The 15,379-nt window shown below is 32.8% G+C and overlaps 2 protein-coding genes across 4 annotated transcripts; one reads left to right on the top strand and one right to left on the bottom strand.

Moving 5' to 3' along the window:
- The first annotated feature begins 5,681 nt into the window (after positions 1 to 5,681).
- LOC133793636 (uncharacterized) lies at positions 5,682 to 8,042 on the top strand. The gene is made up of 3 exons (XM_062230943.1): positions 5,682 to 6,101; positions 6,287 to 7,391; positions 7,810 to 8,042. The coding sequence occupies exons 1-3, from the start codon at positions 5,682 to 5,684 to the stop codon at positions 7,839 to 7,841; spliced, it is 1,557 nt and encodes a 518-aa protein (XP_062086927.1). The 3' UTR covers positions 7,842 to 8,042.
- Positions 8,043 to 9,456: 1,414 nt separating this feature from the next.
- On the bottom strand, positions 9,457 to 13,683 carry LOC133794159 (uncharacterized). 3 transcript variants are annotated; one of them, XM_062231358.1, is made up of 14 exons: positions 13,341 to 13,683; positions 13,182 to 13,244; positions 13,017 to 13,069; positions 12,733 to 12,813; positions 12,502 to 12,575; positions 12,208 to 12,290; positions 11,970 to 12,076; positions 11,653 to 11,795; positions 11,527 to 11,574; positions 11,398 to 11,450; positions 10,944 to 11,028; positions 10,421 to 10,487; positions 10,202 to 10,327; positions 9,457 to 10,022 (listed from the first exon to the last, which is right to left on the bottom strand). In XM_062231358.1, exons 1-14 carry the CDS (start codon positions 13,655 to 13,657, stop codon positions 9,904 to 9,906), a joined length of 1,419 nt encoding a protein of 472 aa, XP_062087342.1. In that variant the 5' UTR covers positions 13,658 to 13,683; the 3' UTR covers positions 9,457 to 9,903. The 3 variants fall into 3 exon arrangements, with proteins under 3 accessions (XP_062087342.1, XP_062087343.1, XP_062087344.1); XM_062231359.1 differs by having other exon boundaries at positions 10,205 to 10,327; XM_062231360.1 differs by lacking the exon at positions 9,457 to 10,022 and having other exon boundaries at positions 10,916 to 11,028.
- Between the last annotated feature and the right edge of the window lie 1,696 nt (positions 13,684 to 15,379).

Raw genomic sequence — 15,379 nt, 5'->3', positions numbered from 1 at the left:
AAGCTCAAAAGGGGTATCAACAGTGCGAGCATCAGAGAGATGAGCCTGATCGAGAATATCAGCAATGTACTTAGATTGAGAAAGAAGATAGCCACGAGGAGAGTAAACTACTTCTATCCCTAAAAAATACCGTAGGGAACCCAAATCTTTCATCTCAAATTCACGAGTCAAGTGTGTTTTCAACTCCGTTATCCCATTCGCATCATCACCGGTGATAATCATATCATCAACATATAAAGAGAGTAAAGTGCGGCCAGAAGAAATACACCTAATAAAGAGAGCTGAATCATGTGCACTGAGGTGGAAGCCGAGAGAAGTAATCACGATGGAGAATTTTTCAAACCATGCTCGGGGAGCTTGTTTAAGCCCATAAAGAGCCTTTTTCAATTTGCAAACTTCTCCTGAATTATGAGGAACACCTAGTGGAGGAACCATGTAAACTTATTCTTGAAGAGTCCTGGTCAAGAAGGCGTTTTTAACGTCCATTTGAGAAATGGACCACTATCGAGCAGACGCAACAGCAATGAGAGTACGAATAGTGGTATGTTTGGAAACTGGAGCGAAAGTTTCCACATAATCCATCCTATAGTCCTGAGCAAAGCCTTTAGCAATCAAACGAGCTTTGTACCGCTCTACTGACCCATCAGACTTAGTCTTGATCTTGTAAACCCAACGAGAACCAATAGCACGCTTCCCCACAAGAAGAGGAACAATATCCCAAGTACCTGTCTTGTACAACGCAGAGAGTTTTTCAGCCATTGCCCGTTGCCAAAGAGGGTCAAGAATAGCCTCTTTATAGGAAGAAGGCTCAGAGAGTTGGTGAATAGAAGTCAAAAAAGAAGAGAAAGAATCAGAATAAGTGGAGTAGACAAAATCAGGTAACTGTGTGGACTTACGAATTCTTTGAGGGTAGTGAGGAGGAGGAGCAGGATCCACAATCTCAGAAGCATCTTGGGTAGTAGTAGGGACAGAAGGGACTTCGACAGGCTAAGAACCGACATCTGCAGAGTTAAGTGTATCAACAGTACAAGAATCAAATGGAACAATACGAGTGAGATCAGAGTTGTGTAGATTGGGGGTGTCCGATGGAATAGAGTAGAAAGATATATGCTCAAGAAACACAACATGACGAGAAACATAGAGTTTTTGACTAATAGGATCATAACATCGATATCCTTTTTACCTTCACCATAACCAAGAAATACACAAAGAGCGGAACGAGAAGTAAGCTTACTACGTTCAACATGAGGACAGAGAACAAAACATGTGGAACCAAAGACTCTCAATGAAGAATAATCAGGAGCGTGACCATAAAGTTTTTCAAAGGGAGACAGACCTGAAGTGATAGATGACGAAATTCTATTGATTGAATGAACTGCAGTCAGAATGGCTTCCCCCCAGAACTCTCTAGGAACATAAGCAAACAATAAGAGAGAACGAGCAGTTTCAATAATGTGTGTGTTTTCTTTCGGCAACCCTATTTTGCTCTAGTGTATCGATACAAGAGGTTTGATGTAAGGTACCATCTCAAGCAAGCAATTCAGATAAACGATTGGAGGTATATTCACCACCCAGATCACATCGAAAACATTTGATAACAGCATTATGTTGAGTTTTAACAGAAGCACGAAACATATGATAAATCGCGAGGAAGTCAAACGATGTTTCATAAGACAGACCCAACAAAAACGAGTATAATCATTAATAAAAGAGACATAGTAACGTGATCCACCTTGATACCATGATAATTTTGCAAAATAGACAAAATGAGATTTGAGAGAATAAAAAAGGAGGCTAGATTTTCATTATATCGAAAGATATGAAAATAAGAGTATAAAAGCAACAAAATATATAGCCAAAATAATAAGAGGCTAAAAGACTAAACTACCCTTACATATTAATAAAATTTATATTATTAACACTTCTAACTTAAAAGTTTGAAAACCAACTTACATGATTCCGAGGGTGGGCAATTGTCTCTGATAAGTTTGTAGGATAGGATGAAAAAATATATATGTGCGTACTTTATATACTTTTTATATGCATCTCTCTTAAATTAAATTTTATTCTTTTACACTTAGATTTCTCTTATAGCTTTATTTATATATATTCATCTTCAAATTTTATATAAATGCAAAATGCCCAGCCACTCTAATTAAAATTTAATCATAAGTCTGCCCTTACACTCTTTTAGCTAGAAAACTATTTTAGATCGCAAACGAAATTATTTTTTAAATAGTGTCACAAATAAGAATTATCTAAACCACCTTATAGTAGGAACAAAATAATTTTAATTAACACTTTCAATAAAATACAAATACATCCAATCGGACGACCTTGGATAGGATTGGGTCCTAGGAGATATTAAAGATTAAGGACTTTTTTTATATGAAGTAACTAAATGATCATGGTATTTTTCAAAAGAATTTTTTAAAAATAGAGAGCTGCCTTAGCTCAGGGTCAATCCTGCATCTAACAATATTTAGCTCACGACTTCACATAATACTGCTCTAGTTCAATTATCAACAAGATATTGTCAACGACAACTTCAAATAAAATTAGTTTATACTATAAGCCAACACGTTCTAATTAATAGTATTATCTTAAATTTAAAAGATACACATCTATCATTCAATTGAGGATCTCATTTAATATTATGAGTGTATTTATCAATAAAATTTTGTCAACGATGACCTAAAAAAACACATTTATATAACTACTTTATATTACAAACCAAAGTGTTCATCTAGTGATCTCATTTAATACAAATATTTATATGACCTCACTTAGTACTATTAGTGTAATTATCAATTAAATTTTCAAATAAGACTCATCTAAAAGATATGCATAAGCTACCAATATTCATTTGACGACCTCATTTAATACTGAGTGTAGTTATCACAAAGATTTTGTCAATGAAGACTTATATAATTAAGGGTAGGTACTCATTTGGTACTTTCTCTTTTGGAAAAGTTTAATTTTGGTACCCTCAATAATCAATATTACTCACTTGGTACCCTCAATTTTGAAAATTAATTAAAATTAGTACATTTATGTCAATTTCGGTGAATAATTTTTTTTCAATGACAAGTTTGCCCTCCCTCCATTAATTTGAAAATTAAGTAATAGTAATAATATTATTAAAAAAAGTAATAATAATAATAAATAAAAACTTAATAATATTAAAATAAGGAATTAATATAAACAAGACAAACGTGGTGTATATCATATATGTTCAGATTGTTTGGCTTCTCTTACAAGCTAAGATGAACGTTACCTTACAGCATACCCACAGAGACTAGGCGAACAGCGCAGGCAAACAGTGCAGGCAAACGGAGAGGAAGGGCGGAGGTCACCTCCAAATAGTCACCTGTAAACTGAGACCCACCCACGATTCGCAGCCAGACGCCAGACGCAGAAACGGAGACGACAGAGGCCACATGCAGGTGAATCACGAACGGAGACGACGACTTTAGGTCACTGTTTCTCCTTCCCTCGCAGGTCACTATTTCTCCTTCAAACGTAGAGCCACCTGCAAACTGTTTCTCCTTCAAACGCAGAGTTAATTTTTTTTTCTTTACTTTTGTTTTTGTTTTCGTGGGTTTCATTGGTGTTGTTATTGAAGGTTTTCTCTGTTTGAGTTTTCAAGCTTGTGTTTTTCTGCCTTTGAATGATGGTGATGAAGGTTTTTTTAACAGTTTTATGGTCTTATTTAGAGAGAGTATATTGGTTCTATCATATACGTGTGCATTTTTTTTGTCTATCATATTTAACCTAAGGCATATATATATATATGTGTGTGTGTGTGTGTGTGTGTGTGTGTCTGTGTTAATTTGTGTCTTTTTTTTTTGGGTGAGCATTTGGAAAAATGTGGCCTAAGTTCCCTGTTTTTGCCATAGTTGTTTATTCAAACTTGCATATTCTTGCAGGATTAATAGACTCCTTCAAACGCAGAGTTAGTTTTTTTTTTTCTTTTTTTTTTTTTGTTTTCGTGGGTTTCATTGGTGTTGTTATTGAAGGTTTTCTCTGTTTGGGTTTTCAAGCTTATGTTTTTCTGGCTTTGAATGATGGTGATGGAGGTTTTTTTTACAGTTTTATGGTCTTATTTAGAGAGAGTATATGGTGTATCATACATATATATATATATGGTTCTATCATATACGTGTGCATTTTTGTTTTGTCTATCATATTTAACCTAAGGCATATAAATATATATATGTGTGTTTGTGTTAATTTGTGTTTTTTTTTTTTTTGTGAGCATTTGGAAAAATGTGGCCTAAGTTCCCTGTTTTTGCCATAGTTGTTGATCCAAACTTGCATATTCTTGCAGGATTAATAGACTCCTTCAAACGCAGAGTTAGTTTTTTTTTTCTTTTTTTCTTTTTTTTTTTGTTTTTGTGGGTTTCATTGGTGTTGTTATTGAATGTTTTCTCTGTTTGGGTTTTCAAGCTTGTTTTTTATGGTTTTGAATGATGGTGATGAAGGTTATTTTATAGTTTTATGTTCTTATTTAGAGAGAGTATATTGGTTCTGTCATATATATATATATATGTGTGTGTGTGTGTGCATGATATATATATACATGGTTCTATCATATATGTGTGCATCTTTTTTTTTGTCTGACATATTTAACCTAAAACATATATATAAATATATATATGTGTGTCTGTGTTTTTTTTGTGAGCATTTGGAAAAATGTGGCTTAAGTTCCTCGTTTTTGCTATATAGTTGTTGATCCAAACTTACATATTCTTGCAGGATTAATAGACAACATGGATATTGTGCAAGCTTTTGATATAGCAGTCTCTGAAGTTGAACCACATATTGGAGCTATTGAATATGCAACTACTGCCTCAAATGAAGAACATTTGAACTTGCTCTGCCTTTTTGAACCTAGTAAATTCCTGACACTATGATTAATAAGTTCCACAATCATTTCAATATGATTATATATACAACTGCTCTACCTTTTTTGTAAACCAATTTTTATGTTGTTACTTCTAAATTTCATTAGGTGCATCATCAAGTGGACACTGCTGGAAGCACAAATATGCTACCCGAAGGGCTTATAAAAAGCCAAATGAGATCATTGAAGCCAATGTTGACCATCTGTTAAGTCCAACTGATGATAGTGACTTGGAATGGGGAAAAGGGAGGCTTGAGAGTTCAATAGATGATAACAACTCTGATTTTACAAAAGAATGGATGAATCTGAGACAAAGTCTTATTATGGGGGCCTCTATGATAGTGATGAGGATGGCCACATTGGTTGCAAGAGAGTATGCATATCGAAAATGGTTGTTGATCCAAACTCAAAAATTCCCATATCAAAAGTTAGAGACATTTACCATAATGGAAAGATAGTGCTTCAGTTGTGGCAAACATTTAGAGACCACAAGCACTTTTGGGAAGTGTTGAAAGATTATGCTATTCAGGAAGGTTTTGAGTTGCGTAAAGTGAAGAATGCTAGAAGCAAAGTCACAACACTTTGTCGAGCAGAAGGATGCAGTTGGAGGATACATGCTTCTTTATCTCCTGATGGAAGACATTTTATCGTCAAATCATTGAATCAGGAGCACAAATGTCAATGTGTAGTGAAGAATAGGACAGTAACCGCTAGCTAGATTGCACATAAGCTTCCTAATAGTTTTGCTAAAACACCTGATCTGAGTTTGCAAAAAATGAGGGATGAGTTGAAAGACAACTTTGGCATCGAGGCAACTAACAAACACTTATGGAAAGCGAGACGGAAGGCAAAAGGAGATGTTGGTGGTGGTTATGTACACTCCTATGCAATTTTAAGGAGATATGTTGTTATGATTCATCGCACTATCCCTAGGAGTGCTGCTATTGTACAAAGTCAACTTGTGCCTATCAATATAGATGATGGTGAGATTGTAAAAGCCCCAAGAATGCAGCCACAATTCAAGAGAATTTTCGTCTGCTATGAACGGGTCAAAAATGGCTTCTTAGCCGGAAGTAGACCATTTTTTGGATTAGATGGATGTCATCTAAAAGGGCCATACAAAGGCATTTTTTTGGCTGCTGTGGGGGTTGATGCAAACCTCCACTTCTACCCCCTTGCTTATGCAATAGTTGAAGTTGAAAACACAAATAGTTGGAGTTGGTTTTTGGAGAAACTAAGGGGAGAAATAGGGGACACTGCCAGTGGCCAGCCATGGTGCATCATGAGTGAATGACAAAAGGTTAGTGTTGTATCTTCCCATTTAGATTCATTTTTATTTACACGCTTGCGTAAATCTAAGACCAAGTTTCATTTATGTAGGGACTAATTGAGGTTGTGGCTGCTATACCAGAGGCAGAACACCGATATTGTTGTTTTCATATTGAGAACAACATGATAAAAAAGTTTGGAACATCACAACTAAGGGGTCTGTTTTGGGCAGCAGCTGAGACAGCAAATTTCAACACTTTCAAGCACATTATGGACATGATAAAAGAATTCAACTCAGAGGCACATGAGTGGTTATCAAATATTGATTTCAATCATTGGACTTTGAGCAAGTTTGTCACTAGAGCAAAGGTAGAACACATTACCAACAATTTCGTTGAGTCATTCAATGATTGGATAGAGGAGCATCGTTACAAGCCTCCAGTGGATCTGTTGGAAGGGCTAAGAATGCAACAATCAGCCATGATGTATGCTAGGAAAAAGACTGCAGAAAGATGGGAGCACAAGCTCACTCCAAAGGTCCATCAAAAGGTACACGAACTACTCAAGAAAGGTCGACGAGCACACGTAACAAGGGTTGGTGAAGAAGAATTTCAGGTTGATTATGACAAGAAAATTTGTATTGTAAGATTAAATGAATGGTACTGCATTTGTGGGCAATGGCATGTCAGAGGAATACCGTGCATACACGCAGCTGCTTGTATAAGCAAAATTAGGGCCAACATAGAAGATTATTGCTCACCATACTTCACCACTGAAATGTGGAGGAAGACTTTCCAGGGTGTAATTCATCCCATAGCTGATGAATCTATATGGCCTGAGTTTGATGATGAAGAACTATTGCCTCCTGTCATAAAGGTGCAACCAGGAAGAACCAAAAAACATCGCAGAAGAAGAGTTCCTGGAGAGGAGAGACCATTACCATCAATGATAGAAAACCAGCCACAGAGACATGTTTCTAGCAGCAAAAAGTGTAAGAATTGTCATGAGTTTGGGCATAACAAGAGGACTTGCAAGAATCCGAGCATCATATCACAAAATCAACCGCCTGAAGGCTCTGCTCAAGCACAAGTACCACTTGAAGGCTCATCTCAAGCACAAGTACCACCACCAACAGGCAGGGGCTGTGGAAAGACAAGTGCTCGAGGCAAAAAAGATGCACCAACAACAAAAAGCAAAGGCAGAGATCGAGGTCGAGGTAAAGGTCGAGGGATAGTAATGGGCACACACTCTAAGGTACACAATTTAAACTTGTTTTTTTGCTGATATATTAATATGTACCAATGAATTGAATGATTCCAATATTATGATGATATATGTTTGTGGAAGTGCATTTTTGCATACTGTAACACTTACTTGTGGAAGTGCAATTTAAACATAAAATAATGTCCAGCATGCTGCAATGTTTTAGGTTCAACAATAACTTTTGATGAACATTATATATTTTGTCTTAGGTCATATATGCCTTCTTTTGTTCATTTTGTATGGCATAAACCATAGATAGTGGGTGATTGTTTTGATAAACTGTGCTAGCTAACTTTATTTAGATGTATTTTACTAGAAGTTATGGTTTTATGATAGAATTTTGTCATGACATATAAATTTCAATGTTTCAGGTTCAAGTTGGGAGCTTAGATGCATCTCTTGAGGAGATGCACTTGTCTGGAGCACCATTAGATATTTTCTTAACTCAGGATACTTAGTGGAATCACAACCACAACAAAAACTTTGGAAGAACATTATATATTTTGTCTTAGGTTATATATGCCTTCTTTTGTTCATTTTGTATGGCATAAACCATAGATAATTGTGTTGGATTTATTTTGTGCTGACTTTAATTTGTACATGTTTTGATGTACTTTAGTTGGCTTTATTTTGTAAAGCAAAGACAAGCAAAGATAGATAGCTGACTTTATTTTGTGCTGGCTTTATTTTGTAAAGCAAAGATAGCTACTGGCTGTTGTGGTTTTATGATGGAATATGCAATGAGTTTCATTTTGCAATCTTATTGATGTTTTCTCAAAATGTAGAATGTAGATTTCTATTTTTAAAGTTAATTTGCAAGTTTTTGACCAAATCAATTTCATATACTACAACCAAATTATGCTTACAGTGCAGCAGGTTTCATAAGCTCGTTTAGTACCATATGTTTTGACAAAGTTTCATTTTGGTACCCTTTATTACGAGTATTACTCACTTGGTACCCTCTATTATGAGGTCTTATTTTTCAAAATTAATTAACCTTGTTAAAATAAAAATAATAATAAAAAACCAATTAATGGAGGGCAAACTGGTAATTAAAAAAAATTGATGACCAGAATCGACTTGAAGGTACCCGTTTTAATTGATCATCAAAATAGAGGGTACCAAATGAGTAATACTCGTAATAGAGGGTACCAAAATTGAACTTTCTCAAAACATAGGGTATTAAACGAGCAAAATCCCTATAATTAATACTAATATTTAAGATAGGATCTTATTTAATACTATGAATATAATTATTAATAAGATTTTGTCAATGACGACTTCAATAAGACTCATCTAATATTCCACTTTATATTACAAATAAATTTACTATAACCAATAGTAATGCCTCCAATTTAAAAGGCACATATGCATAATCCACCAATATTCATTTGACGACCTCATTTAATACCGGGTATACGTAATTATTAGAAAGATTTTGTCAACGACAACTTCAAATAAAACTTATTTATAAAGTCACCTCGTATTACAAACCAAAGTGTAATAATTAATACTAATATTCAAGATACAATCTCAATTAATACTTTAAATATAATTATCAATAAGATTTAACCAATGACGACTTTAATAAGAATCATCTAAAATTCTACCTTATATTACAAATAAATTTATTACAACTAATAGTAGTGCCTCCAATTTAAAAGGTACAAGCATAATTCATCAATATTCAGTTGACGGCCTCGTTTAATACAAAGTGTATTTATCATTAAGATTTTGTCAACGATAACTTCAAGTAAGACTCATTTGTAAATAGTTTTGATAATGTATTTTGTTTTTCTTGGTGAGATTCTTCACTTGTATGTGTGATGAGAGTCTTGTAATAAAAAGAAATAATTTAAGTATCACAATTTTTGGAGGTAAGAATGTTAATTTTATTTTTACTTTACAAGTGAAAATTGACAGAAATAAATTTGATAGTAAGATAATGTTTGATTAGGGGTAATGGAATAAAAAAGAATGAAATGAAATTATTTTTTTCATATCATTACTCCTGCATATAAATAAGCTAAAACAATAACATCATAATATAATAAGCACAACAAATATGAGTGCACAAGCATAAACTTTTGGGAAGGGGCATTGATAATGTCCAACACCACATGACATAATAATATATTATTATTAGTGCAATTTAGTATCAGATTTTATATATTTTAATTTAAAATATAATAAGTAAAACTCGATACTAAATTGCACCAATCAATGTAAAGTATTATTGGACCACATGAATGTCCTATAGCAATGCCCGATTAATAATAGCAGTTGAACTGACAAAACATAGATTTTTTCTCTTTTTTTTTTTAAAAAAAAGAACTCTTAATAAGCTAATGATTTTTTTTTTTTTTTGTTTTAGCAGTCGAACCACTATACAACAATATGACAAAATCAGCTCTTTTCTCAATTTTCGCCAAATCAGGAGAAGAGCAACATACACGTTTGTTTACTCAGGAATTTTGATGAAGATTCTCATGTTCCGACCCACTCTTTAAGTCATCTATGTTAACATCACCCCCCACTGGTGACTCGAAAGAAAAACTCCATACAGAAGCACAATTTTCTTCGCCTATATAAAACATGACCGCAAAACATCATTAGATAACGAAGAAAATTACTGAATTAATAGAACATGACCAGGCAAAAGTATGAACTTGCTCTCCTCCAAGAGAGAAGACACGAGTATTATATCATGAACAAAACTGCCAAGACTAGAGGGAAAAAAACTGGTAAGAATAAAAATGTTACCACCCAAATGCAAATCCTCCTCGCCATCACCATCCTCGCCATCACCAGGAACAACAAACCTACGGTGCCCTGATGAAGAGGCAGCCATCGGCAAAAATGGATGAAAGGAGAAGCCATTGACAGTATCTGAAGTGTCACATATACAGAAATAAGTTATAAAGGAAAGTGCAAGTCATCTCTAATACGAATTATTCCACATTCTAGTGGACCAGAGTATACCTAATGCAGCTTGGAAGCTTGATACCCATTGCCCAGTTTTAAGATCATATATATGAACAGAACCATCCTGAAACCAAAACATTAAATTAATAGAAGAAAAAATGGAGGGATTATTTGCTTAGGGAAACTTGCAATCATCTCATTTGGTTTCAACTATCATCTAAAATTTTGTTTCCGCATATGCCTTGCAGCAGTCACAATAAGAAATTAACCTAACATAAAACTATATTTAAACCACTTTAGATATTTAATTAAATCATTTTGCAAACACAAAAGTATTAATGCGAAGAGGCTTTGCACTGTTTGAGATTTGGATGGGTACACTAAGGGTTTGCATATATTTCAGATTACTTCTAAGATTCATTTCGCAATAGATTGTAGGAAATTGGGAATAGGCATGCTAAAAAAATGTCAACCCAAAGCAACTTGAGAATATGATGGTATGGTGGAATAAAATTACAACTAAAAAGTGTAATTTCTTCAAATAATTATTACCCAAATCTGAAACTACTTGGCCATATACCTGACCACCTGTACCAAGATGCTGGCCTTGTGGTTCAATATCAAATGATATCCGCTGGTTGGTGTATTCTGATGATCTATATAGCCTATAAGTAGGTCCAAACGAAGTGAGTACAATAGATCGACTTTATAACGTATACTAATAGAAAAAGGTCACACTAACAAACAGATAGCATGAACCCCTTGAGAAAAATAAAAAGTTGAGAAAAATCAGAGTCAGCATGTCAGTTTGGAGAGAACTCCAAAAATAAGACTGAAGATACTTTTCAATCCCATTTGTGCTTAAAAAAGTTTTGTCTGCAGATGTAGTCAACAGTCTAGAGCTTCATGCATGTGAAGGTAAGCATGCCCAACTTAGAAGGTCTACGAACTTTGCAATATTACTCCATTAGTAGAGAGAAAGTTCCCAACTAAATTAAAATATATATATTTAAAAAAAAAAAAAAAAAACTTACTTGTACACAACATCAACAGTTTTGCGCATATCCCAGCACATGATATAAGGATCCTTCAAGGTATTTAAATGCCTTAATGTTAAACTCATAAAAATAATAAATCATGTACAGAATATTAATATAAGGTACCTTACGTCCTCCAGTATATAGATAATTTCCATCTTTAGAAAATTGAACCTGAAAGGAAAAGAATAAAATGGTTGCTTTCATATCTATCTATTCTAATGTCAAACAAATGAAGGGATGCCAACTTACATGTGTAACCCCACCTTCTTGGCCGTGCAATACATATAAGAGTTCCATATTATCTTCTCTATATATTCCAGTGGTCTGGCTGTAAGAACCGATAGCTAACATTCCAGTATGAGTTGGACAGAAGGCCATTGCAGATAATATGCCTGTAAATCAACGCAGATAAACATAATTGTTGTTCTCTTCATCAACACAATTCTTAACATAGCAAAACTTATAAAAAAAAAGCTTAAATCAATGCAGATAAACGTATTTCTTATTCTCTTTATCAGCGATTCTTTATATAGCAAAATCACTATTTATTTTAAAAAAAGGTTAACCTGTTTGGCCCTCTTTGTTCCCTTGAAGTGTTGAAAACTGTTTAAATTCTCTACCAGGGCGATGTAAATCAAACACCCTAACAGATTTATTGTATCCAGCAAATATCCTACAAAAAAAATTCCAAAGGACTTCTTTAGATCAACTATTATTTTTCACCAGATATACAATCCATTATTGGTGAACTAAGTAAAGAAATTTAAAAGGACCAACAACACCTGCACAAGGAAGAAAAATTACTTTGTTCCAAGGGGATTGAAAGCAATAGAAAAAGCAGCTGTTATTTCATCCATAGCATCATAAGCGCGATACGTACAACGGAGCTGCAATTATACAGAACAGACATACTTATTAGAAACTACTAAAAACAGTATCATTAGAACTGCTCTAAGCATAACACCTGTGATTTTATAGACCAATCAACTAAGTCAACCGTAATGCATAGGAAAGGTAATGCAATACCATTACTCAAAACATCACATAGATACCAAACAGCAAAATGTAGAGAGAAGACTAGCAACAACGAGTAAGAACCTCTCCGGAAGAAGCATCCCAAAGATGAATAGGATGATCGCGACTCGTACTGGCAAAAACATTGGTAACTGGGTCTGAAATGTATACCAATGTTTAGAATCAAACTTTGAAATAAATCACTTCTTAATGCAGTAAAAGTGAAATTTAATTTTCCTGACTTAAGCGTAGCATTTTGTATACTAACTGGACAACCATAACAAAACTTTGGTAATGAAAAAGCTTCATAAGCACCTGAAACAGACATGTAGGGGTACCAACAAAAGTCATACACAGACTCTCCTTCATTCAGAACAAGGTTTGCAGCATACGAATCTGCAACGTAAGAGACAAATCTTAGTATCTATAAGACAAAGAAATTAATATACTAATATTGAGCTTAGATGAATAAACCAACAAACCAATGGTGAAATTAATACAGACAAATTAAAATTCACATTCTCAACACACCAAGCAATATATTATCTTCCATTAAAGATTTGAAGAAAGGTTATCAATACCCATTGATGTAAACTTACCCCCGTCATCAGTTACAGAAGAGGCATCAAGATAATCATTCCCATTTTCTGGTCTGTAATTAGAAATTGCATGAAAGAACAAAACAAAACCAAAATGGATCACTAAACATTGAAGATAAATCGGTGTAATATAATGAATACTCAATAAATAAATAAAATACATACAACATAAAGATTCGGAAAGTATTGTCCTCAGAGTTAGTTAGAAAACACGAACCGTCTGGGGACCTGCACCGAAAACATAATCGACAGATAAAAAAAAATTAAAAAAAACCACCCAAAAGTTGAAACTTGAAAGAGAGAGAGTGTGTGGGGAACAAGTACCATTTGACGCTCTTGAGGAAGTTATTAGGGTCTGGACCAGTTCTGAACTGGTGGAAGAAGTGATGGGTTCTGTGCGGAGGGACATCGAAGCGAATGACGGGCCACTGGTAAGGTTCCTCTTGGTTGGTCGGGTCATCCGTAACATTGGGCGAACTGGGTTGCTCTGGTTCACAATCTTCTTCAACCATAGTATAGAGGAAAGGTCGCAACTGTAACCGCCAAAATACGAGAACTGCCTCCTTCGCTGCTGTTTTTTCAGGGGGGACTTTGAGCTTGCTTTCTTCTATCGACTTATTTTTGGGGGAAGCTTTGGTCATTTTAATCGATTTTTGTTTTATTTGTATTTTTGTAATTTTGCTTTATTCTCTCGGGGAAACACTAATTTTTTAATAATTCCATTTACATATCAAAGCAAAAAATTTAGGGTGAAAATAAATATTAAAAAATAAACCTATTTATTTGTCAAAAAAAATTAATCTATTTAAAAAATACCAAAAAACTGTTAAAAAAAATTTAAAAACTTTAGATAAATTTAATTAATTTATTAAAAATATTATAAATAATTTGTCAAAAGAACATGTATAATAGATCAATAAACCTATAAAAATAAAACTTAACTTAAGCCTAAAATTCTTCAAACTAAAATCGATTACAATATAATTTTTATGACAAGTGGACAAAAGCTTATTTATTAGAATAATGATATATTCTTTAAAAAAAAAAATGAAATCCACAATTCATAATTTCTTCCAACTTAGTAACATCATTTTTTTTTTATTTGTAGCGTATATTTGTCGAAGCTTAAAGCAACCATAACACTAAACCACAATATATGAATTAGACAAATATTAAGAAAGATAAATAACAAAAATCTCAAGTTTTTAATACAACTTCATTTGCGATAAAAAGTTAGGGCCTGAGTGGTTTGCGATTGAAAAACTATGGTGTTGTTTGTTAATACTTAAAAAATTAATTTTTTATTTAATTAATTAAAAATTTGACAATATAATAAATATAAAATATGTTTGGTAATTCTATTTTTATTTATTATTATTTTTAATTTTAATTAAAATTCATTAAATTTTGAAAATAGAATTTTTTCACTCTCAAAATTTTTTAAAACCGTTTTCGACTTTTTTTTTTTTCTCTTCTTCAAATCAACACCTCATATTGTTAAACAAAAAATAAAAATAAAAGTTATAAAATGCGTTTATTTTTTTATTTTTAAAAATAAAAAAAACAAAAATGGTTACCCAACATATTTTTATTTTTTAAAAATGTAGAAACAAAAATAAAATTATATTTCTATTTTTGTGTTTAAAAAATTCAAAAACAAAAATTTTACCAAACACAACCTACATTTTCAAAAAGTGTGTTGTCGAAATAAAAATATGAATTTATAGTCTGAAAACATGTTTTAAAAAATTATGATTGATTTAGTATTAAAACTGTTTATGAGTTTTAAAAAACTGGATGTGTGATTAGTAAATAATCTAAAAGTAGAAAAAAGTGATAGATTTGTAGGATTTTATAATTCAATAATTTGGAATCAGAAAAATCGTGATTTTCTTATTTTTTATTTTGTAACACAAAATTTGAATATTGATTTGAATTTTATTTTCAAAATAATCTTACCAATCAATTATTCTTGTAGGTCACATTATTTTTAAGTTTTAAAAATAATAAAATAAGATTCAAATACTATAACAATCAGATGCTCATACACTTAAAACACAAGAAATAAGCTTCTAATGTGAAAAAAAAAAAAAAAAAACTCCCTCTAGTAATATTTTAATACATATAAATATATTATTACAATACCTTATTTATTTTTGGTTATTATAGTAAGTGTATATAAATGTATTATAACTTTAAGCTTTCTACAAAGTTACTTATCTCTATTACTCTCATAGTTAAATTATTTTATATTGGATATTTATGTGGCAACATTGGTTTGGATATGCCTAGTGCCAATTTTGTTTTCGCAATATTTTATTTTGATGTTATCTAGTGCCAACATTGATTTGGTTTTATGTTGT

This window comes from Humulus lupulus, chromosome 8, assembly GCF_963169125.1.
Source record: "Humulus lupulus chromosome 8, drHumLupu1.1, whole genome shotgun sequence".
Classification (NCBI taxonomy): Eukaryota; Viridiplantae; Streptophyta; class Magnoliopsida; order Rosales; family Cannabaceae; genus Humulus; species Humulus lupulus.
The sequence above is the reverse complement of the archived record's forward strand: the minus strand, read 5'-3'. Positions and strand labels throughout refer to the sequence as shown.